Source organism: Alligator sinensis, unplaced genomic scaffold, assembly GCF_000455745.1.
Source record: "Alligator sinensis unplaced genomic scaffold, ASM45574v1 scaffold579_1, whole genome shotgun sequence".
In the NCBI taxonomy this organism is placed as follows: Eukaryota; Metazoa; Chordata; order Crocodylia; family Alligatoridae; genus Alligator; species Alligator sinensis.
In genome coordinates, this window is record NW_005842023.1 from 2124945 (window position 1) to 2150538 (window position 25594).

The window sequence follows — 25594 nt, forward strand, 5'->3', positions numbered from 1 at the left end:
TAAGGAGGCGGGGCCCCCCGCAGCCCCTCGCGGCTCTTCCCGAGGCATAAACAACCCGTCGCGTTAGGGCGAGATGGATGGCGCGCGCGCCACAAACGCGGCCGGGTCAGGAAGGAATAAAACTCAATCGCGGCGCAGCGCAGTCATTTTTCAGGGCCCGGGAAGACAGGCGGCGGCGGGGGGAGCACGGGAGGGTAGGTCAAGGGCCGGGGGTTTGGCAGGGCGGCTGGCTGGGCCGGAGGGTGCGGGCGCTGCTGGCCTGACCCCGCCGGGGGGATCTTTTGGCCGCAGCCTCTAGGTTGGTGGCGCGGCTGTCGCCTTCACCTGGGGGGCGCGCACCGCGGGACAGCCCGCCGGGGGCTGCCACAAGGGCCAGGCGGTGACAGCGGGAAGACGGGCTGGTCGCCTCAGAGCGTGAACCAGCAAGGCCGGGGGGATGACTTTCCTTCCCCTCCCCGCCGTCATCCCTTACATTCATCCCCAGGCCTCCTGGCCCCGCTGCTCTGTATTACAGCTGGGGCTGGGGGGCTTGGTTGTTTACATGATTCCTCCCCCATCCCCTTCCCTCTGGCTGGGTTTTAAATTGGAGCATATTGGCGTATTATGGGGGAAGAGGCGAAACTGACGCGCTAACACTAACTGTGTGTGTGTCCCGCTAAGTGACACACACGCACCCCCACACACAACTAGGGCCTTTGTGCGTGTGTCTCCCAGAGTCGCGCGGGGGTTGTCAGCAGCCACTAAGCTGCTGCTGCTAAGTTCCTGCCGGGGCCGGTGGCTGCACAGGCCGCAGGCAGCAGCGGGGGCTGAGCCCCTCCCTGGGGGTGCGGAGTGGCTGGGCCGGGCGCAGCGGGGCACCCCGGCGGAAAGCAAGCGCGGGGTAGCCGGGCTGCGCTGGGAGGGAGGGGGAGCTCGCCGCCCGGCTGGCAATTGGGTGGTCGCCGATGCTGTTTTGCCCCCAAAATAAACACAGCTTGACTCGACCTGGGTGGGCAGCGGGGATGTGCGGCGGGGAGGCTCCCGGCCAGCCTGGCTCTTACCTGCGGGAGACTCACCTGCCCTTCCGCTAGCAAGGGGGCGGCTCGCCTCTCACCCCGGCCTCGGGTGGGCGACCCGCGCCCGATGCCAGCCCTAGATGAATATGTATGGATGGGTACCGGATCTTTCCCTCCCCATCACCTCTGGGGAGGAAGGAGGGAAACCAAGACATTCAGAGCCATTCACTCTCCACCTAGCTGCATTTCCTCTCGCCTGAAAGCAACGCTTCGTTACTACGAGCGAGGGTCAGATCCAGCTCGGAAGAGGCAGGTCCAAGAGATAACACGCGTGTCCGTCCAGACGCGCTCACTCGATTTAAAGCGCAGCCAGATGCCGTGCGACCCTCTGTCCTCAGGCTCTTGGCACTGCTTTGCTCGCCAGGACATTTTAAGCCATCGAGGGTGTTTTTTTACGTAAATATTTGAAAGAGGAATGTTTTTCCATAGAACGATAATGTAAAAAAAAAAAAAATCCTGATAATATCGTCCGGCGCAGGGGAAAGTTGTTTAAACAGTGTCGGGGCTTGCAAGACTGCCCAGGATAATTACATCGGCCCGGAGCTGAGCTTTTGTTGCAAGGGCTGCCTGAGCCTCCCCTTCACCCCTCTTGTTTTGAGGGTGGGCCGAAGCGTCTTCCTCTCTCCTCTGAGTGCCACCCTGGCAGGGCAGGGAAGAGGCTGGTGCAGCGGTGCCTGGGGTGCGGGATCTCGGCCGCGGGCACTGCAAAATAACCCTATAAAGTTTTAACCAGGCGTTGGCTGCAATGCTCTCTTAACAAGGGGGAGCGGGGAGAGGGGGGTTAAGGTGCTTACGGGCAACCCTCGCCCATTGCTGCCCCTGAAAGAGTGGGTTTAAAATAAAGCAAGAAGAATGGACTGGGGCGGGGGCGGGGGGAAGCAATAGGCAACTTTTCTCGCTGCCTCCTGAGCAATCGCGTGTGTGTATATGTATGTGTTTGATAGCTGCCGTGATTGCAGGAGCGCAGTAAAGCAGCTGCTTTGCTCTCAGCCCCGTGCCAGCCCCTCGGCCCAGGACTTGCAAAGGGCCCGCTGATGTTTGCCTCTCGCGTCCCAGCGCTGCGGGGCGGCCCGGCACGACGCGGCCTCTCGGGGTTTGTTGTGTCTGGAGTGGCAGAGGCGAGGGGGGGCTGTGCCCGGCCGGAGCATCGCCGCGTCTGTTCGCCCCGCGGACCCGCTCCCGTCCCCTCCAGGGAACGCGGCCGCCTGTGACCGAAGCCAGGCGCCCTCCTCCGCCTCCTCTTGTCGTTTTGTAAATGTCACGGTGAAAACACCAGCCCGATCCGTATCAGCCAGGCTTGGCCCGGGCTGGCTTCGGGCTCGCTGCTGCTCACCTCGTGGTCTGAACCGGAGGGGTATTGCGCGCTGGCGGAGATCCCAGCCCCTCCTGTCCCTCTGCTCCGCGCCGAGAGCTGCGAGGCGGGGGGCGGGGGGGTGTTGGGGTAGAAGGGGATTGATCTGTTTAAAACAAACAAACAAAAAAAGCCCCCAGAGCGAAGCAACCCGACCAAACCCTCAGAGAAAAACCCGGGAGAGCATCAGAAGCAGAAAAAAAAGCCCCAGTGCTTGGTCCAGCTTGGCCCCGTGTAGCTGTGTGTGGCTCTGCAGCCCAGCCCGGGGGCTGCTCTCCGGCCCCAGCCGTGTACACAGTGGAAGCGACCCCGGGTCAGCACCAGGAGGTGGAGATGCGGGGCTGGGCGGCAGGACGGGTCAGGTGCAGCCCTGCTTAGCTAACGCTGACTAGCGCATGTCCCTCTCCCGCTTGTCCTGCGGGGTGGCTGGGGGTGCAAGGAAGGGCACGGACCGCCGGTGGCTTTCCGAGCCCTTAAGGGCCTTGAAAGAAAAGCGGCTTTGTGGGAGAAGGGAAGGGCAGCGGGCAGCGGGGCCAGCTGCGGGGACGGGGACTCTTGTCAGCCAGGCCTGGCCGCCCGCCCTCCAAGGCGGGTTTCCTCCGTTGCACGCCCCTGTGCTCCCCGGGAAGCCCCGCGCCCCCAGCGGGCGTGATTTCCTCCAGCCCCGCACCCCGGCACAACGTCAGCAGGGGCGCGGGGCTTTCCTCTGCCCGCCCGTCGCCCCCGCAGCCCGGACGGGGGCGAGCCCCCAGCACTAGCCCTTTAGCGGGCACTGCCTCCTCTGGGCCGGGGCCGGGATCGTGCCCCTTCAGCAGAGGAAGCCCCCAGTTGTTCGCAAGAAAGAGACTTTTGTGGTGGTGGGGGAAGCGTTTCTTTTCTGTCCCATTCCTTGCTCGGCGTGTCTGGGACTAGGCTGCAGTCACTAGTGGCACAGGGAGATCAGCCTTAATGACTACTTGCAATTACGGCCGCCCTTGCTAATGGAGTAGGAGCCCAAAGGGTGCGGCCACACGTCGCCGCCAGGTATCCCCCACCCAGGGCACCGCTGGGGCGTGACAGCACCCCGCAGTCACCGCATCCGAGTCCCGTGAACTCCAACCCCCGGGCAAACTCAGGGCATTTTGCTAGTGCAGTATAGCGAGAAGTGGCTGAGCGGGAGGACTGAGGAGTCACACGGGGAATTGCAGGGAAAGACCAGAATGAAAACACAGGGAATTGCAGGGAAAGGCCAGCTCTTCTTCATCTTAATCACAGCTTGGACCTTTCCAACCTTACACACCACGGGCATGGAAGCAGGGGCATTTCTGGAAGGCAGATTTAGCCCTGACAGACCTCCCGCCCCTATTTAAAAACGTTATCCGTATAGTTCATTTTTCTCCTGTCCCTTCGACTCACAATGAGTCTCTCCAACAAGCACAGTCACGCGTACAACCAAGCCTCCCCCCCCCCCCCAAACAGATGGACAAAACAAAATCAGCACCATCTCCTGGGGTGCACCAGCAGCTTTCGAGGTGCCACAGGAGAAAAGAAGGGAGCAAGGGGGGAAATAAATGTTAGCGTGTGTAAACTAGCTAGAGTGCTTTCCCCCCCCCTCTTCTTCTTAAGGGATGCATTAATTAATATCCAATCAGGTCGGAGTTACAGATCAGCCAATAAATTATGGCTAAAGAAAAAAAAATCCCCACCAGTCCCTTGCAATGAATAGCGCCTTGTAACGTCTTTTTTTTTTTTTTTTTTTTTTAAGTATGTGCGCAGAAAGATCTGCAACAAATGGTGTCGTTACTGGGTCACAGCTACTGGGGAGGGGAAAGATCGCTCTCAGATCCCTTCCTCAAAGCAAAACCCCCTGGCGACCAAGAGCCGCCGCTGAAGCAGAAGTGGCGGTGGAGGCTTTACCCCCGTGCAGAGCGCTCCTGCCCCGGCGGGGGGCACCTTCTGTGCGCCCCTCTGCAGGGGCACGTGCGAAAGCCCCGCTGCTCCAGCCGGGCTGGGGCTCGCGTTTCAGCTGCAGCGACAACGCAATCCCAGCCTCGCCGGCGATTCATTCTGCAAGTGGGTGTGAGCCCCTCTCCTCCCGCACGTGTGTGTCGGTGCCTGGGAGAGGGCACACGCACACGAGCAGAGGCGCATCTCCAGCCGCACACGCCTGTTAACTGCGCACGAAAAGATAACCCGGGGGGCAGGCTCCGGCTGCTCTCCAGCGCGGCTCGGACACGAGCGCACAGGCCGCACACGCGTGTCCATACCGGGTCGATTAACAAAATCCGAATAGGGACAAACTTTTATCTCCCTCCTGGGGAAAACATGATGGGGAAAGGAAAGCATTTTCGCGGATAAGATCGAAGAAGAGGCACCTGGCCTCCTTCCTGGCAGGGGCTTGCACAGGAAAGGGTGAAAAACAGTCATTTTGTTTGCTATTATATATAGCACATTATATATGTGCTATATATATAGTTTGCTATTAGACATAGCACATAGTATGTGCTATATCTATTTTGTTTGCTATTCCATATAGGACATAATACGTATGTGCTATATATGTGTATGTATATGTGTGTTTGCTATTATACATGGCACATAATACATGCTACACATATTTTGTTTGCCATTATATATACCACATAATACATGTTATATATATCAAACAAAATATGCAAAAAATGCAAACTATGCAAACAAACGTGTGCTATATACTTATGATTAGGTAACATGTAATACATACCTACTAATATATTTATTTTATAGCATGTAATACATATGTGCCATATATTTTGCTATTGTATTATTGTATTATTATTTTGCTATTGCACGTAATCCACGGGCTAGTTCTGTGTTTGCTATTATAGAACACAACGCGTGATAAATATAGTTTGCTATTATATACAAGCACACAACATACATGTGCTATAATATGTAATACGTGTGCTAGGTATATGTTGTTCGCTATTACATTGTTTCTAAATAGCGAACTATATAAAATAGCGAACAACGTACCTAGCACATACAAATTACGTGCTATAGCAAAGGATATACAGTACATATATTACGTGCTATATATACACTAGCAAACTACATATACATTTACATGTATATATGCCCAAATGACTGCTTTCACGCTTTTCTGTGCGAGCCTCTGGCGTTTGATGGCCACGTGCGTCGTCTTCAGTCGTGTAAATGTGTGTAGCTATACCGCGAGAGCCAGTCGCAGTGCAGAAGCCTGGCTCAGAAGAGGGGGGAGGATCCTTGTGTTTCCCGCGCTTCGCAGGCTCTCTGCATCTCTCGGCCAGCAGCAACCCCCCTGCACCTGTAGGCAGCCCTGCAAGCCGAGGGGGCGGGGGGGTTATTTTTTTCTGCAGTTGCAGTGCTCAGCCCCTGCCCGGCGGGTCAGCCTGAAAGGAAGCATCTGTTTCCAATTAGCAGCAGCCCGCAGCTCCCGCGTGAGCCGCGCGCCGCTCCCCGCTGCCCCCCCCCGGCACACCTCGGCGAGTGCCTCCCCCCACCCGGGTCCGAGTCCCACTCAGGCTCACGCCCTCTCCTGCCCTCCTTGTCCACTTCTGCGCCCTTCCCCCTCCTCCCGAAACCTTAGCGATCTGATGCCCATTTCCTCCCGCCCCATCACACGCCTGCAAACGAGTAGGGACATGGTGTCGCCTGAGAGGCCCGAGGGCGGGCTCTGCCCCCTCCTAGGCGGGAGAGCGGAGTGCGGGTGGGGGCAGATGCTGAAGAGGATATGGGCTCCGCCGCCCTCTGGCTAACCCGGGCACCTTGGCACGGCGCAGCCCAACACTATTTATTCACCTCCCAGCCCGCCCCCCTCCCCCCCACATCTTTGATTTTGTTTTTATTTCTGAAGCTGGCTCTCTCCAGCCGCTTCAATAAGATCTAATTATAGTGAGCAGAAGCTGGGGCTGTGAAAGCCTCGAGTCTGCGAAAAGGTGCTGGACAGAGAAACTTATTGTGCCCCCCCCGACGAAAGGGAGGTTTCAGAAAGCCTTGCACCCCCCTTCCTTCTCCCCCCCTTGCCCTGAAAGATATTCGAGCAATTAGGAATTAATTCGGCACGGTCAAAAGGCGATTTCACCGTCAGTCAGATCAGTTCTCCCGACTTGAAAGAGTTCAAGTGGTGGAAACGGGACACTGGGGTGGAGGGTAGAAAAACAAGGAGTGTGCTGCAAAGGGAAGCTGGGGAGGAGGGAGAGAGGGAGCAGCGACCAAGTGCTAGGCCTGGAGTGCTTTGGTTTTGTTTTTAATCCCCCCCCCTTTGTTTAGAGAAAGTACTCAAATCCACTCCTGGTTAATAGGAAAGATAATTTTTAATATCAAAAGGAAATTCATGGGAATCCTCCCAATCCCCAGTCAGATCTCAGCCAGTATATTAAGGTTCATGATCAGGCAAAAAGGCTCTCTTGGGTTAAATCTCGAATGCAAGAAAAAAAGTGACAGCAGAATGGAGTAGCAGTGGCGTGCGAGATCTCATGTGCAAAATGAAAGGGCCAAAAGTTAAACTGTTCCCTTTACAAAAGGACTGAAAATAAAATAAAATCACAAAAGCCCCAACACCAAATCATCCTGCACCAGTCCAAGGATTCCCCTCCAATAGATTATGTCCCACTGACAGGCAGACAGTATCCTTTAAAGCAAACATCCGGAGTGATTATTTTTTTCCTAGGGCAAATGACATGAGTGCTGTGGAGCAGGAGCAGGTTTAAGCATTAGGGTTATTCCTCATCAACTCCACATCAGCGTCCACCATCTCCTTCACCAGGTCCTGCAAGACGGAACAGAGGCATATGTTGTTTATCCGCCACAAGAAGACTCACTCTTCCCCTTATTTAGCCTACATTCATATTTGTAATATCCAGTGCACCCCAAGAACCTAACCTTCTGCATCTCCTTAAAAACACAACTAGAGCTGTGTAAAGTTGAACACTTATTTAAAAATACCACAAAATGGATATAGAATAATACCACCCATAGAGTCAACATTAAAATAGCACTGACAGTTTAAATGCTTTATTAAAAACAACCGTGGCTTATTTTATTTGTGCATTTCTAGGCTTTGTGACATGAATGCTGTGCTGCTATTATACTGATTTATTCAGTCTTGGCCTTGGCCTGTGTTTTAAGGTTGGGATCCTAACTCAAAGCTAGCTATTTTCCAAAATGTTGAGAACCGCAGTGCTCCATCCAAAGAATGTTAGACATTCAATTACTACTCCACTTTCCTCTAGTGGCTTTTTTTAAAATAGTCTTCTTTGAATCATTGTTGAAAATGTAATTTATTTTTCTGTTTAAATCAATTAACACAGAACTCCTCCACCCCCCACACCGAGTCTCTTAAAGACACACACACACGCGCGCACACATGCACATGCATGAACATACTGGAAGAAGTAGAAGAACTTACATCAAAAGTGACTCTGGGTATCCAGTTTAGTTTTTGTTTGGCTTTGGTACAGTCTCCTTGAAGAAACTCCTGAGGAAGAGAAAAAAAAAACATTTGTAAGGTCTCTTCATCTGGCTCCTTGTTGCAACGTTAAAATTTGCCATTGTACTGTTCGCTCTTATATAATGCATCTTGAGGCCTTCAGTAGCTATAATTTGTCTTGAAAAGAAAAGCTAGAATAAAAGCCTTCAGGCGAAGGAAAACTTCAGCCTGGCTTCTTTAACAGGTTGCAATGATAGGTGGAAAGGTAAGGCCATGGTTCACAGTTCTGCTACATCATTTCAGGCCATTTTTAGAAACATCAGACAAAAAAATCAATTCCTTTTAGAAGTGCTTCAGTTTCAGTCAAACCTTAGATGCCTATAAATCACCAGGAAGCAACATTTAAGAATCGTTGCCCAACCCATATAAAAAGTAAAGGGGTAATTCTTTTTTTACATCAAATCTAATTGACTCTTTAATGATGAACACTTTACATGAAGTTGTCATGTATCCTGATCATGCTACCGCAAGAGCTGTTTCAAATCAATGCACACACCCCAAAATCACCTTTTACTTAAATAAGAGTAAATCACAAAGCAAACATGACAACTGAAATGTTCTTTCAAATAAAAAACATGTGATCAGCAAAGGACAGTGCTGTTAAACTGCTAAGAATCTCTGTGACTGCATGGCTACAGGGTAGGGTAGGAACAGCCAGTTGATACTGGGAACGAGAAAGTTCTTGACGCAATATTTTTTAAAGTAATTTGAACAGCCAAGTAGAAAAGAAAGTAACCAGATACATAAAAGCAGAAACAACTTTGAAATATTGTTGAAGAAACTGAGATGCTGTCAGTCAAATATATCTTTACTGATTCAAGTACCTTTAAAGTGCTACAAAAATATACACTTATTGCATCTCTAATGAAATTAAGGACTACTATAAATTGTTTGTTGTTTTTAAATTAAAAGTTAGTTGTATAGATCAATATCCCTTTGCTTAAATTTGCATAAGCATTCTCATCTAAAGCATCATTAAAAGCTGTCTGTAGGAGACCACTCAAGATAACTGCATAGTTGTATAGCAAGGTCTTTTCTTTAACCTTGAGATAAAATCTGTGGGTTGAATTCTGCTCTTGGGTTTGATTTCAGTGGCATAACACAGCAAGATTAAGTTTCTTTAAAATTGGAGAAATATGTTTTTCTCCATCCTCCACTCTCCTGTCCAGTGTGGAAGCTGATGAGCATTTTGGCTTAAGTACTCGAAGAGCACCGTGCATTTTAGATACAAATCCCCCGCAAAATCATCTTTTTCTGCAAGCTTTTGCGCTCAGTCACCCTTCCTCAGGCTCAGGGAAAATTAAAGATGGTGGACTTCTTACCATCTTTAATTTTCCCTGAGCCTGAGGAAGGACAACTGAGCCCAAAAACTTGCAGAAGAAGATACTTTTTTTGGTGATTTCTTAGTTGGTCTAATACAAGTTATAATATCTGAATCAAGAGTTCTAGAGTTTTGCATTTCTTTTTGAGAGACAAAGACACACATTATGTTAACTGACAGATCTTGCACAGCAAAATATAGGAAATTCTTCATAATTATGCTACATAAAGCTAGGCAGCTCTATTCTAGGAGCAGAGGAAAATCACTCCTGGAATTATCCTGAAATGGGGGATATGGAACAAACAAGTCTGCTGAGACTGGTCCAAGCAGCATTTTTAATAATTCAAACTGCATGGTACAAATAAGGAGTTAGCCTCCTCCTTCAGAAGAGAGTAAACAACTGATTCAAAACAAACCACTGTTAGAACAAATCTACTTTATTTCCCTAAATTATCCTATTAATTTGTTACCACAGTTCTAGGGTGGCTTTTGGAAACTGCAATAGAGATTTTGGGCCAAATCCTTCAGAACCATGCCAATTTAAGGGGTCCCCCATTGGTGGGGTGTCATAAGATTACTCCTCTGAAGAAACGATCTCCATATGAATATGAATCGCAAAATGGGCTCTAAAATGGCAAAAGCTCCCCTTGGATAGGTTTTGGTTCGGGTCATAAGGGTACATTTAAGTACCATTGCTTTTTATCTGGATTTTAATTAAATGTGCATTACAAAGACACATATGTGAAGAAACAAGACCCTCCCCCTCCTTAAAAAGTGTAAAAATAGTTGCATTTTAATCAATACTAAAATAAACCATTTAAAACATTATTTAATTCATTAGCTAGCAGCTGTTTACTTCCATCTAGTTTTACATCATAAAACTGGAGTTTATTTTTCATAAACATTGCAGCAGTCATAACTTTACAAATGCAATCTTTATTTCAAAAACAGATTTTTTTAAAACCTTACCCAGTGTCATGATTCTTTACTTATTTAGAAAAAGGGTTAGAGACAGAGGAATGCAACTCCACTGTATGTAGCTTTATTCTGATTTTCAACAGCATGGGAGCAAACTTTAAACTTTCCTGTAAAAATACTCTCCAATTAAAATTGTCTACCTCAAAAATGTCTTCTGTAATTCAAGCCCTTCACATTCAATCACTGAGTAGCCATATATAAGAAAAAAATGATAAGCAATAAAAATTACAAATATTACCAAGGTACTGAACGGTAAAGCTAACTAATGTAAAAGCCTTGCATATGAAGTCCAACGTACTTCTAACTCTTACTCTAAAGTGTAAGAGTCCAAAAAACATGTTTAAAAAGGTTACACACTCTAACAATAAAGTACACCAGTGCTTAGTTTGTAAAAATATTTAGTATATAAGGTAATGCAATGTTCCCATCTGACTCAGGTTAAAACGCTCTCCCAAAGTAGCTTATAGCCTTTCTTGAAACACTACTTTACAGTAAGATTTGTTTTAAAATAACTCTATATAAACACAATTATTCCTATGGACATTTTAAATTGCTCTATGAAAGTTAATACACAGACATAAGATAAAATGGATATAAGATGCAATATTGCTGTTTAAACCAACCAGCCTAACATCACATCTATATCTGAGGGCTGTGTTACAAGTGAAAGCTTGAAGTACAGAATAGAAATGTTCTTAACGATGACTGGAAAACAGCTATTACTAATTAAAGGATTGTATTGCAGTCATGTTTCCTGTATTTTTCTGCAAGTAGCTCATAATATGAAAACAATAAGGTAATTACAATAAAAAGAATGTTTAAAAAGAAACCCTCTTGGAACAGAATCACTCTTTGTTTATGTTATTAAAGTCTTTTTTGAAACCAGAGATTTCAAAGTTTCAACCAGATACTTTCAAATTTAGGTTTAACTGAAGCTCCACATAACACTCTGTGGGCTTACCACTTTTCAGGCCCAGGGTTTTATTTCCTTGAGGTACAGGCACACCAAAAAAGTCTGTGAAAGAGATGGAATAGGTCCCAAAAAGAAAAGTGGACCTTTGTGATTCATGAAGCAGAGCTACTACTGAATGAAGACCTGTCAATATTCCTATTTCTGATGGAATAGTAGGTGATAAAATCACAACATATTTCATGTGTTAGCATTACGGCATAATCTTTTTTCTTTATCACTGGCTGTGTCTACACTAATGCTATTGCAGAGTCACCATTACTGTGCATTTATTTAGTACTTGTATAAACAAAAACTAAATACATGCTCAATAACCTGAGTTACTGCACAGTAGCACTGGCAAACACTTATTTTGTGATGATACTGTGCAAGTAGCCTAATATTACTGCTCAGTAGCGTCGCATAAAGGCTTTTGCCATAGGACGCTACTGCGCGGTAGTATTGGGATACTGTGCAGCTAGTGTCTCGTGTAGATGCGTCCATTGTGATGTAAATATACAAGGCATAAAAAAAAAAAAGGTTCTTTGACATTACGAATACTCCAAGGGGCTAGGTACAGGAGGTAAGAATTTGTTTTCTGTTGTTTTTACTTGGAACTTCCAGTTAACATACTAGTAAACTGTCCTTTGTTAAACAGCCATTTTAGGAGGATCTGACACTACATTTTTATTTTCCATGAAAGAGAAAAGGAAGGACATAAATCGCAAGTTTAACCTGCAAGTGATTATCTATTCTTGGATACAGAGAGTTGAGTACGCAGTGTAGTAGCTAAAGGGGTAACAGACAGGAGCCAAATTGCTTATTGCTGTTTCACACTCAAAAGATACAAGTTCTCTGAGTGGTGATATGATCCTCTCTCTAGGCAGGGAAAGAATGAGTTTAACTTTGATACAATCTTTTGTTTGCCTAGCTCTCTCCCCCCTTCACATTAATTATAGTTTGAAGTGTAAGTGCCCAAAAGAACCCCTAAAGTTTCATCAAACTTCATCTTATGGAGATGTTATGGTCCTCAGACAAAAAAAAAGGCTCACGCAGAGAAACCTACTCTGTAGTATGGCCAGACATTTTTACAGATAGGTTATACAACCACAAGGAAGACATGTCAAATATTTCTATGTAAATATCATGTTTCTTGAGTTCTGATACAGGATGTCATCACTACTTTTATTTTGACTCATTAGGTAATTGATCTGGCTTCACAGTGCAATTTACAATTGCCTAATTCAATTGGAAATCTGAAAGTTTCAAAACAGCATGAGAAAAAAAAGGAGAGAGATGTACTTCATGCCTACAAGATGTGTAATTTTTCTCCTAATACTACAGACAGTATCATTCATTTAGAATGTTCATCAATTCAGCTCAGTACTTCAGCTCAGATTTTGCTCTCAGTTATCCCACAATATAAAATCAAGAGCAAGGCTAATGAAAACATGGGCACTATAAAACACCAGGGGTGAAATTCCAACCTTATTGGCTTCAGCAGAGACATGAGTCCCACCCTAAAATAAGCAGCTGATCATACAATAGTTCTACACTGTCAGAAAAGTTGTAGTGATCACATTCAAAATCTGCAAGATGGTGCAAGAGGTTTTTCAGGAAGGAGACCTTTTATGTTACAGCTCTTTCATAAACAAAGAGTGGACAAATGAAGTGCTAAAGAATCACTAAACTAAGTGCCTGGCCCTGCACTCTTTTCAGTGCAGAAAAGCTGTCAAGCCTGGGCCTCTAGATTGCCCTTAGCTCTCAAGAGTCTTAACAGTCTGAATAAAATGTTTCCTTCTAGCTCCATTTTTATTCTCTCCCCATATATCTCCTCACGGCTCTGCCTCTCAAGTTCTACTCATGCTATGAAATAAACAAACACACTATTTCACTTGACTATTATTTTACAGTGTCCCCCACTGCTCTAACTTTGAGATAGGATAACTTCAATGTACATCTCCTCCTATATTTATTTTATTATGCAGATTTTTTTCTTCAGGTTTCTTGGTTATCATATTTAAACATTTCATTTTTATTTTTAATAAGAGCTCCTGTAAGGTATCTCATTGACAAAGGGTGTGTCTACATGTTCACTAATGCACTTTTGCTACTGTACAGTATCATCACAAAATAGGTGTTTGCCAGTGCTACTATGCAGTAACTCAGGTTATTGTGCATGTATTAAAATTTAGCACCTCTAATATGCCGTACTATATAAAGGTGTATTAGGCTGTCCTAACGAGCAGTAGCAAAACTGCATGCCTTTTTCGTGATGCGTAATGTGCAATAGACTAATTCTACTGCACAGTAGCTTATTAGCATGATTTTTGCCATGACACACTAATGTGCAGTACAATAGGCTACTGTGCATTAAGGCATCTCATGTAGATGCACCCAAGGTCAGCCACATAGCATGTTTGTAGGGCTGCTACACCTAACTATAAAAGAAGACAAGATTTAGTTAACATGTTTGCTAAGATCAGGAAGAAGCCCCATCAAACAGCTTACCATATTTGGGATGCTTGCCTCACTAACTGCATAATTCAATTGCTGCTGTCCTTACCCTTCCATACCTCTAACACACCCAGTATTTGTCACCACAGGTATCGATATACTGTGTCTTAACTACACCTCTGCTCCTGCAAAAAGATTTAAGTATGTGAGCATTCCCTGTTGACCTCATTTGAATGACTTGTAATGTGTAGAGTTAATAAAAGCAAAAGTCTTTCAGAAGGGGAGTGCAGAAATATCATTAGTAGGTACAAACACTATGAATAGAAACACCAAGTTAAAGAGCAAATGAAAGTAGTCACATCAATAAGCACCAAGTCTGCCTGTAAGTAGTTGCAGAATGGGATCCTTAAGATTGAACTCTTCAAGGTAAGGCTCACCATCTTGATTTGTCTGTGAAGTGTTGTATATGTTTATCGTACCATAAGAAAAAAATATAAGAATATAGCAGTTGGTAAGTGTAGTAAGTGGAAGGGGAACATGAAAACAAAGTGCATCAGTGAGGAAGGCTCAAAATCTAGGAAATACCCAATAAATATGACTTTCAGAAAGGCAATGAGGAGTATCACTCAATTTTTATTTTTTTCTTCCACTGCTTTTAGGAAAGGAAAGTTGTAGAGCAGTTAAAGTGCCAAGGGAATAAAGGAATGCCAGCAAGTTTGGTTCCTGGTCTATATTTGTTTTTAATGCAGCACAAGCAGGCTAGCTTCCACTCTTGGATCAAGTGAGCTTTTTCAGAGAGAGAGCATTGTTTGCAGACAGCCTATCAAGTGGAAACAGCTCAAAGCAAAACTTGGATACTGTGAAGTTTCCTTTGTAGTGGAAGTTCTGATACTTTTCCCAGTGTGTTTAATATATAAATTGATTTTCTGCTTAGGAAACTCCATGTAAAATAAAATTAAAACCCCCCCAATAAACTTCAGTATCCCTCAGAATGAGCCCTATGCTGAGGACCTGCAAACCTGAGTGACTTGAATAGATTGCAGGTGCTCAGCACTTTATGAATAAGCTCCTTTTTATAAAGGAGATCCATTGTCCTTCTAACATTAAGAGGACTTACCCAATAAATCAAATCAGTTCTTGCTTTTCCACCACAAAGCAGATGTTACAACAGTAACTGTATCTCAGCTATTTGATAATGTTCAATTGGATCAATTGCCACAGAGCAAATGAACTCACAGCAGCAACAAACACAAGAGTGATAATAACAGTAATGAATATTCCCTCTCCCCTTCCTCATGCCTTTTCCATTTTATTGCTGTGTATCTGCACAAACTGAAGCTGAAGCCAGACCTCTCTTTTAATGACAGGGGGTGATAAGAGACAAGAAGAAAACAGCAAGCTGTCTGGTCTGCTCAGGAAGTTGGGAATCAGTGGTATTGTCCATCAGTGGGGCCAAGAGAATGCCGTCAGTGCTAAAACAATGCTTCAGCTCAACTTCGGGGAAATTGAGTCAGTCAGCACTGGCTCTGACAAGCACACTGACACTGGAGATAAAACGGCAAATGGAGCAAAACAGAGGGAGCTGGCCCTCTCTGCTGTACAATTCTTGTCGCCAGAGCGTAATCACTCTGATGGAGGTAGTGCACCAGTTAATCAACACAAGGGCATAATGCTCATGTACTCTTACAAGAGCATAGGCAGACACTGGATCACGGCTGCTTTTATCTTTTGTGCAAAAGTCAACTGATTTACATGCCTAAGAATGTGAATATGGTTGAGTATTTTTCAATCTCTTAATTTGCCAGAGGAAGCCTGAGAAAATGTCTTGAAGAAAGTTTTCCTTTGGGCCAGACTAAATTCCGCCTGAGTCAGAGCCTAATGCAAAGAAATAACAAGTACTGGCTTTACTGGGCTTTGGATCAGGCCGTTAGTTGCTAAATGCAAGTTGTCCGAACTGGAGATCTATCTCCACAGGCCAGCTAATACTATAGGAATTCAAAAGAGAGCTGCTAACCCTTAAGGACTCTTCAGCCCTGGGTGGTGACAATATTAAGTATGGACTAGTCTCCTCATGGGATCAGAGGAAGCCTTACTGAAACTAGTGGCAATATTTCTATGGAATTCTGTGGCACCAAGATTTCACCTAATAGCAATTTACCTCAGGGCACAAGTCTACATTTACAGGGAGACAAATCAAATGAACTGATGGGCCTTTCAGCGCCAACTTCTTTGAGTCTGTAAACATAATGACAACTGGTGGCACGGTTGACTCAGGTGAAGTGTTTATACAATTAGATCCCTTTAAGTGTAACAGGTGCCCAAGGAGAGAACTGGGAGAATTCCTGGGAAGATGAGTAGGATTAAATCCACAATACGATACGTGCCATTTGTATGAGTCATGATTATTTTGGAAAAAGAAACCCAATACATGGGACAAGTTTACCTTTGTATGTGCATATATATAAATTTAACATATGTGATAGAGCAAAAGTTAAGTTTCCCTAGCGTGGAAGACTGAAATTTTCATTGCAATCTGCAATGCACTGTCTTTGCTCCCTGCACTACAACAGGGAGAACTCACTCAAAAAGGCTATTAAAGGGGGTATAATACTCCATCACTCACTGCAATGTCCCCCCCCACAATGGATGCACGTACAGTAACTATATCAATTTAGTTATTTCCATATAGGAAGGAAAGTACCCATAAATTACCTTTCTCCTGGAAAAAAGCAGCATCCACACTACAGCTTCTATAGATGAAACTTTTTAGGTTAAAAAAAATCACATCCCCTAACTGAAATATGTATTCTATTTTCTAAATGGGAACTAGACTTTAGTGATGTGGACATATACACGTGCTCTGGTACTGTATCCATCCATCACCTATCCCCACATATGTACAAAGAATTAAAGATCTTTGGGCTACAGTAAGCTTCTGAAAAAGTAAGCTTCTCAACAAAATCAAGTCATCCAAAGTTTCTAGGGAAATTAGTGAGCTTTAATAACAGTAGGAGCCTCAGGGATAAATTATTTCCCAATGGGCTAATGAGGGACTGGTTGTCATAAAAGAAAAGAATTAACACCAGGAGAGTGTTCTAGATGCCAGATTATCTTTTAATTAATCAATCAATGTGCTCGTCTCTTATTGGGCTATATTATATCACAGCATTTCATCCTAGCATGGAACAAATGCTGTGTACATATGTTTACTCTTGGAGTCAATGGGAGTTTTGCTTGAGTAAGGATGAGATATTGGGTAATTGTGGTCTGAACCTGTAAGCTCTCATCACCAGGCAGAGTACTTATTAGGGTACTTGAGCAAGTGGTTGATACCTCTTCAATCCTTAACCACAATTGTTACAAAAAGGTCCTTTGTGCTATATCTGAAGCTTAAATTCCCCTTTCCTATCTTGCTTTTATTTTTATTTGTATTTATTTATTTAGCAAATTACTCTATTTGTAAAACAGTTTGATTTCAGTGTGATTAATTGCACAGTAAGAATTATACTTCCCAATGGCAGTGGAATTTTGACCTAATTGCTAAGGGCATAAATGTGCTAACCCATACATAAAAAGATCAGGTTTCAACACTGATTTGTATACTAGGATGAAAGGGAGAATTGGCCACCTTCTCAGCTGCTCCTGCTGTCTCACTAACATCACTCCTCCTTCACCACAAAAAAATAATTAAGAACCATTTTAATATTATAATAACCATCACGGGTTTACAAATCATTGCCATGCAAGTATCAGAAAGAAGACAGTAATCATTACAACACTGAGATTATTTTATATGTAAAGAAGTATGAAGCAACAGTTGAATATCTCCCTATTTACCATTTACAGAGTAACGCTCTATACCATTACAGGGCATGTGGTCTCTAGTGATTTTATTAAAGTGAATAAAACTAGTGACTCTACTTGCATATATTAAATTAGACATATCTAAAAAAGGTCATATTAAAAAAATGGACAGGCGTGCATTTTTCTGTAAATGTGCTTCATTAAGTTATCAACAAAATAGTGACCAAATATATAAGGCCCAGGTCCCTGTAAGGACTTAGGTGTGATGAGATATTTGCACTTGGTTCCTGGAGTGTAACCTTATACCAGTTTAAACACACCTTTTCCATACAGCTTAAAGGGTCTGGAATGGGATTCAGCTAGCCAGTCCTTTGAGGAGATTGAGGGAGAGTGGGGAGACACATAAGCCAGCCAATAGGAAATATAGAAGAAAGGCGTGTGTCTAAAACTCTGACTCCCAGACCCGCGTGTCCCATTGTAGCCCACTGCTCACCCTGTCAAGTGTGCTTATAGTAACTGGACTAGAGCCATGTGCCCACTTGCACATTCTTCTTTAGGTCTCATGACTCTTGCATTCCTTTCTGCCTATTGGCACAGCTTTAACTGGAGAGGTAGACAGTTCCTCCCCACAGCCTAGTCTAGGGGTTAGGGCATTCTCCTGGGAGGGAGGAGATGTAGATTTGAACATCCTCAGGTTGAGGAGGACATTGAACCCAAGTCTTCAGCTTTCTGAGCAAATGCTGCAACTATTAATGCAGAAAAGACCAGCATCGCCACTGCACATTTCCTTCCAAAAAAACAGTTGGGGTGGCTTAGTTCAGGAAAGAATTATGGGGTCTGCATTGCGAGTGGAGGGAGGCCCCTGCCTGCAGTGACTCAGGGGCCTACGCACTGGACAGGGATAGAAGTTCAAACTCACCCTTGTGCTTTGTGTTTCCTTTTGGCTAGTTCTAGATGGCTCCTTGCTCAGTATGTACATTTTTGGGTCACCCTGTAGCACCTTGAGCCACAATTCCTTGTCTGGGACAAAGCAGGGATACTGTCCCTAATACCGTCCGTTTCTGAGGCAGCCTCTTATACATCTTCTCTGTAAATCTCACAGTGGCCCTTTTTGCCTCCCTGCATCTCAGTTAATCACTGACAAATACCAGATTCAGAAACCCTTTTCAACAGATGATAAAAACAGGCAGGGCAGGATTCTTATGGCTCAGGAGGTGCCCAGAAGTAATCTTCCTTTTACAAGACTAGAGGCACTCTGAGTACATAAAAAGGGGTGCTGCAAACATCTCCATGGAACTGATGCAATAGGCTGCATTATTCTCTGCAGAACACCTCTCACTATAAAGCAAGAAATCCATGAAAGAGTTAAAAAGTCAAACAAGATAGGAGAGGATTATTCATTTGGAGCGTGCCCTGAATGCATCCTTCAGCACACTTGATAGAGTAGGAAGCCCAAGTGGTGGCCTTTCACATGACATCATAAAAGCCTAATTTATCACCAGCCACCAAACATCTAGAAAATCATAACATCCTTTCAGGAAAACCATGTGCAAAATAATCAGATTTACTTTGATGAAAGCTTTAGAATGCCGGTCCAAGTAGGACACTACAAACAGTAACCCTTTGCAGGTATGTATTTGCAACAAAGCAGCAATATTTAACACTGCAAACTCATTCATTGCCCAATAGGAGGCTGCTGTATTTCCTGCTTCTAAATATGTTTATTTTTATTCTGAATATGGATTCAGCCAAATAAGACTGCCAAGGACAAAAGGTCAGATCCTGGCCACTGTAAAACTTGAGTTGAGCAAGCACTTGAGAACTTCCATTGCAAGAAAGGAATCCTCCAGCAGTGCAGACATGGCATTGCTGCCTCCTTGCACTCTCTCACCTTCACAGTCCTAGGGCAGGGATCCTGGGGTGTGGTCCAAGTGCTGCTGCACTGTGGTGACCCCTAGCTGCAGGAATGACCCACTGCAACTAGCCAGTTGCAAGCTGGAGCATCCATGGGCATCCCAAGAGCAAGATATTTCATCAGTATAGTATATGGACACCTTGGCCTCCCTCCCTCCTGACTTCTGAGCTGAGCAGGCTCAACTACCTGCAAAACTGGGCCCAGAACTTAATCTTTTAAAAAGAAAAGCCACTTACACATGACAGGACCTGATTTTCAGAGCTAAGCACTTTCAACTCTTGATTTCAATAGAAGGGGATATCTCTCAGTTGTAGTTATGTTCATGGTTGGCTGAGTTGTTCTATTATGCCAGTATGTTGAATTCAAAGTAAAAAATTAGAATCTTGGAAAATGTATTGCAGGACCCTGATCTGAACACAAGAGAGCCCTACTCCAGATAACAGATACACCAAGCTTAAGCATTACATTTCAGCAAGGATCCCAAAATGCTTTAGCAAGGCAATTGTTGTCTCTGTCCATCTATCTAGCATTCAAGACATCCTGGGTATTCTACACTGGTGCCTTTTATGTCCCAGTCTAAATGCACATGGAGTTTCATAATGTTATCCTCAAACTCAATTTATATTAATTCTAGAAAATGAAACATCCCTTTTACATCTGTATGATTTCACATTTATAAAGTAAATCAAACAAGTGCATTTTTTGTTTTAGAAGAAGCCCTTCCAGAACATAAAATAATGAAGATACAGTCAGTAAACAATATACTTAATACATCTGTTTGTCTGTGACACAAATCAGCTAGCACGTGTATATTGTACAAGGGTAATGCAGTGAGTTCAGCTCACATCTCTTCAAATTCAACTCAAGCTTTTACTTATTAATACCTGAGAGTCCTATTGTTGCAGTTTGCAAAATAAACTCATTTTTCACAAAATGCTTTGTGATTTACTGTTGTATATTGCCAGACTGATAATAAAAACAGTTTCCTAGATGTAACTTTCAGCTTTTGAGAATGAAAAGAGGGATGGTAAAGATTGCACAGAAGTTGCCAGATCTAGGGGACAGCCTAAACCCCTGAGACAGGAAGGACTGGGAAATGTTTCTGTTTTTCTCCCTCACTCTCTCTTTAAAATTAATTAATTAAAAAAAACCTGAGAAAATACCCAAACTACCAGTAAACCACAGATTCAGTAACACTAATAAAGGTATTTTCCTGTTAAATAAAACGTCCTTCTTTTTTCCCATCTTTTCCACTTTATTCCGTATGTTACTGTCTTTGTCGTTTCATTTTTTCATTCTGTTAAAATATCTAAATTATTTTATTCTCCTGTAAAACCTAATTTCTCACTTTTTAAAATAATGTTATTCTCTTCTTTTAGACTCATTGAATAATAGAAAAATACGGCAGGTTGAGACCTCAGGACTCCCATCTAGTCCAATCTCCTATTTAAGGTAGCATCATCCCTATCATCCCACATTCAGTGTTTCTCCCTATCTCTCCACTTCACCATTGCCTCTCCTATGCCTATGCCCATCCCATTTCTCCTTTCCTCCCACCCTATCATCTCACCAGGAGATGCTAGATTTGTTCCCCTTTTCTCCTCTAGCTAGGGCTGTTCTGCTCCCATTGCTGTCTCTTACCTCAGACTCATTTTGCCCTGATCCTCTCTTCCTATGCCACCAGCCTATTCCTTTTTACTTGTCCCAACCTCTGAGATGATACAAAGATCAAATTTCTTCATTCCTTCACCCTCAGTCTTCTTGAAACTGTTGCAGAGATTTAAAAGCAATACGCCATGCCCCTTACACAGAGTGAGTAAGCTGACAGGACTAAAACTACTGCAGTATCTGGAAGCAAGTCCAAAAGAAGCATACACGAGAACCACTATTACTGCTCAGAGAAGTTGCCTAGAAGCATAACTTTGACAAATTTGGCAACACACACTCACCATGTGTACACATGCATGTGCGTGTACACATACACTTTTAAAAGCACACATATGTTCTGCTCCTTTTCACAGTACTCTTGAATGAAGATACCACAGCTTTAAAGCTGTCCTTTCTATGACCTCCTTCACTTAAACACCTTCAATTAAACAAGAAAGGAATTTTTGATCTGTTACCAACAAATTCTAAATTGTTTTCACCCTGCAGCAGTCAAATATGAAAGAGTATTATAGTGAGAGACAAGTACGTAAGCATTTTCTAATAGACCTGCCCTATTTACTAAATTCTTCTTCCAAACCAGGATTTAAAAAAATCCACAGTCATTTTCTGCATGGCTCCACATATACCAGTAAGTAGGGGATCGAAATATCCCTAACTTGTCGTGTGTGATATTCCAAATGCAAGATGCATCATGCAGTACTTAGTTCTTTTGAGAATAGATAGTCCTTTGAGATGTTTAAATAACAATTAAAGACTGAACTGTTTTTCAAACAGGCTGATATTCAGCTGTCCCTATATTTTTCATTTACATTGTGGTAACACACAAAGGCTAGGTGAGAGTCCCTTTGTACACTGCACAAATACGTAATAAATGGCAGTTCTTCCCCACCCCACCAACCCTTCAAAAAGCTGTCAATATCAAACGTATGCTTCCTCAGAACACTTCCAAGTTTTATATCTTTTTTCTGGTATATGTCACTTCTAATTCCTATAATTTGACTTACTTGATTATATCTATTTCTAATGTCATGGGCAATATTGTGCAACACAGAAAATGTTGAATGGCAGGGGTGCCAGGTAGCAATAGTGCAACCAAGAATCAACTGAAGTAACAGGCTAGATAAGTATCTCGGTAGCTGTTCTCTGTTAGTAATCTGAGCAAGACTCAAGAGTAGAACTATTACTACTAATGCAAGATAGTGCTGGCGTATTAAATAATGGTCTAACTGAAAGACAGAAAAAAAGATACAGATTCCATATAATAAAACAACAGAAATACCCAGCACTAATCTTTCATACATCTCAGCACATTTTCCAAATGCAGGGAAGAATTATCACCTCCATTTTACAAAGGCTGAAATTGTGGCACAGACAAACTGTATGACTTGATCAACTTTATATAGCATGTCATTAGCAGAGCAAAGGACCCAGGTCTACTGGCTCAGTCAAGTATTATCTGCTGTACCATGCTACTTTCTTATTATTAAGATATATATCTTAGTACCTATATAGCACTCCAAGTATTCAGATCACTTTGGATCAAATTCTGGACTCTATTACATGCCTCCTTATTCCTTTGTGAACTCATAGTAAGATGTAGCCTTTAGAAAATCATTCCTCCTCCATCAGCTCTGCAGGTCATACGCTCTATTTTACCTCTACTATAGTAAGTACCTTGTCTCCATTTTTTTCCATTCCCTAGATTTCTCTCTCTCATCTAAAGCATCAGCTTTTAGTTTCTAGATTTTCCTGCTTCCTGTTGTAACTTTTTGGACATTAAAAAAAAAATATCACAAAACCCCCAAGTATGCAGAAATCATAAAAAATCCACAAAAGATTCACTTAAAAATAATGAGATAAAAATAAGGAACCATTTATTTTCAAATCTGCTGAAAGTTGATCTTTCAGGGTTTATATTTTCAAGATTTTCTTCACAATTGAAATGTCCAGCAACTCATTAAAAAAAACCAAACAAAAAAACAAAAGAAAGAAAAGAAAGATTCCTATTTAATCACAGGTTCCAGAAGCTCAGGTTTTGGGGACATTATTTTTTGAGGAGGATTATTATGACTTTTATAGCAGAGGTAAAATTGGACATCATAATACTGAGCAGAATTCAGTGTCACTCTATTCTGTCAGTAATCCTGTCTCTCATTGGCTGCAAAAGACCCTTCGTTATGTTTCATGCTATGGTTTAGGGAAAAACAGTTTCCACCACTACCATCTTATTGCCACTCCATATCATATCAATGATCTATACCTTTTAAAAAAATTAATATGGAAGGCCTTCAAGGTTTTTTAGAAAAATACAACAAATATCAAAATATTTAAAACATGTACAGCTCTTTAAAAAGCTGACTGCAGAGCTACTTACAAAATTGCGTTATACCCAAAGCAATTTCTTTAAATATTTTAAGATAACTTTTTGTTTGAAGATGTTCCACCTTTTCAACGACCCTGCACTAAGCAGCGCACACTGAAGATTACAACATGTAGCAACCCACAGTCTTTGGTAACTTGTGGAACAAAAGAACCCCAAACCAAAATGCTACGATAGCTTCTAATTCAGTTTAACAACCTACTGGCATACTGTATATGAAAGGAAAGTCACTAAACCTTGGGGGTCTTAAGGTCTGTTTTGAAAATATAAGGACTAAAATTGTAGAATGAGAAACAAATAAATTAAAGAAAATGATTTTACAAGCCTGACAGATGTGCTTGGCAGTTTAGTTTCAAAGATCAATTAAATTCATTATGGATGTTTAGTATTCTGAATAAATAGGATATATCAGCAAGTATCACAAACTTATTCTGTACAAGCAGCAATTAGAAAGGGGGTGGAGAAGGGTGGCTCCTCACTGCTTCCTGGTCTTTTGGAATAATTTATTAGGACAATTAGAGTCAGAGTTGTGATCCATTTGAAAAAGGAGCTTGGATCTGATCACAACCTGCACCACCACTTCATGGTCGTGCTGCTTTATGCCTGCTGCGGCACGTAGGTAGTGGTTGGCATTTCTGTGGCTTCATCATTTCTCTTCCTCTTCAGCTCAGCTTGTCACACAGGTTAGGAAAACGTGAGTAATTAAACTGCAGGTCATAAATTACTCATGAAAAAAAAAAATCCCAGAGAGCTTCTGGGACACCTCCCTCCCTTCCTCAGATGTGCAAATTTGATTCTTTCCCTCAACAAGTCCTTTAAGGCAAATAAGTCTGCAGAAGGGGAAAAAAGGGCATATTGGAACTGATGGAAAAGCAACCTGCAAATGAGAGAAACAGAGACTAAGATGTTCTCTCAGCAGCTACAGCCTGATTCTTAATTGCTTCAGGCAATGACTAGGTCCTCCCCATGATCTTAGATAAAAAGAGCAAGGTGTTTAAATGCAAAATTTAAGACGATCTTTATTCAAGACTGGGAGGATGTAGCTTATTTTGCTCTCTGGTTGCCCACACAGACTGGCATTGGTAGAACTGCTTGGAGGTTGCTTGGTTTACAGATGTGTGCTTCTGCCAAACAGGGTCAATATTCAAACCACAATCAGATCAATACAGAAATGATGCCTTTCTTGCATCTACTTATGTGCCCCATTTCATTTAATTTAAGAACAATTTCCTACTCAGCTCTATTCCAATTCATGTGAAACAGCAGAACAATTCCAATGGACATTTTGTGAGAGATTTTAATAATTCCAGGCGTGCATTTGCTCGTTTATTTTGTACATACATTATCACAACTGAGCATGCAGTTGTGTTAAGAGCACATGACAATGACCTGCTAGACCAGGGGTAGGCAACGTTTTTTGGCCACAGTGCCAAAAACCCCACAATGTCTACCTTGGAAGGTGCCGGAGTGTCGACATGCCAGAAAAACAAAATGGGGGCAGTGGGGAAGGGGTGGACATGGCAAGATGCACTGCATATTAGTATATTTAATAATTATAAATGTTGTCTTTGTTGTTGTGTATTCCTTTTCTGTTAAGCATGTTGCAATGATAGAGAGAAAAAAAGAGACAAATAAGAGAAAGAGGAGAGAGAGAAAGAAAAAGGAGAACAGAGAGAGAACCAGACACACACACGCACACAGAGTACCACGTGCACAAACACAGAAAACCAGAACACACCCAGAACAGACACATGCACACAAACATCTGGAACTGGACACATATATGCACACACACACAGAACCAGACAGAGGCAGACAAATGCACAGAACCAGCTGCGCAGCCATATGGAGCTGGGCTCTTGGACCACTGGATAAAGTCCAACCCAACAATGCCCTGGTCCCGCCAGAGCCCCTGTGCTTCCCCAGGAGCCAGCCCCCTGGGCTGCAGCGCTGCTGGCTGAGGCCCTGACCTGGAGCCTGCCCATCAGCCCAACCACCCACCCACCCTGCACAGCTAAGCCTGCAAAAGGTGTGGTGCTCCTGGCAAGGGTCAGGGCCAGCCTCATCCTGGTGGGGGAGCTGGGCCGGGGCTGGGCTCAGAGCCGGTGGGAGTCAGGTGGGCTCAGCTGCAAGCCCTACTGCAAGCAGCCTAGGCTCTGTGGTTGGCAGCAGCTACCAGAGCCTGGGCTGGCTGCAGCCCGGAGGGTGCAAACAGCTGGTCCACGCTC

The 25594-nt window shown here is 43.6% G+C and overlaps 1 protein-coding gene across 3 annotated transcripts in view; it reads right to left on the minus strand.

Annotated features, from left to right (window-relative positions):
* Positions 1-6709: 6709 nt before the first annotated feature.
* The window catches only part of GMDS (GDP-mannose 4,6-dehydratase), a 607114-nt gene continuing 588229 nt past the window's right edge, over positions 6710-25594 (minus strand). For all 3 annotated transcript variants that reach the window (XM_025202406.1, XM_006022214.3, XM_025202405.1), the window contains exons 10-11: positions 7814-7882; positions 6710-7174 (exon numbers count right to left, since the gene is read on the minus strand). In XM_025202406.1, coding sequence (XP_025058191.1) covers positions 7112-7174; positions 7814-7882 — 132 coding nt within the window. In that variant the 3' untranslated portion in view covers positions 6710-7111. The remainder of the gene's footprint in view (positions 7175-7813; positions 7883-25594) is intronic.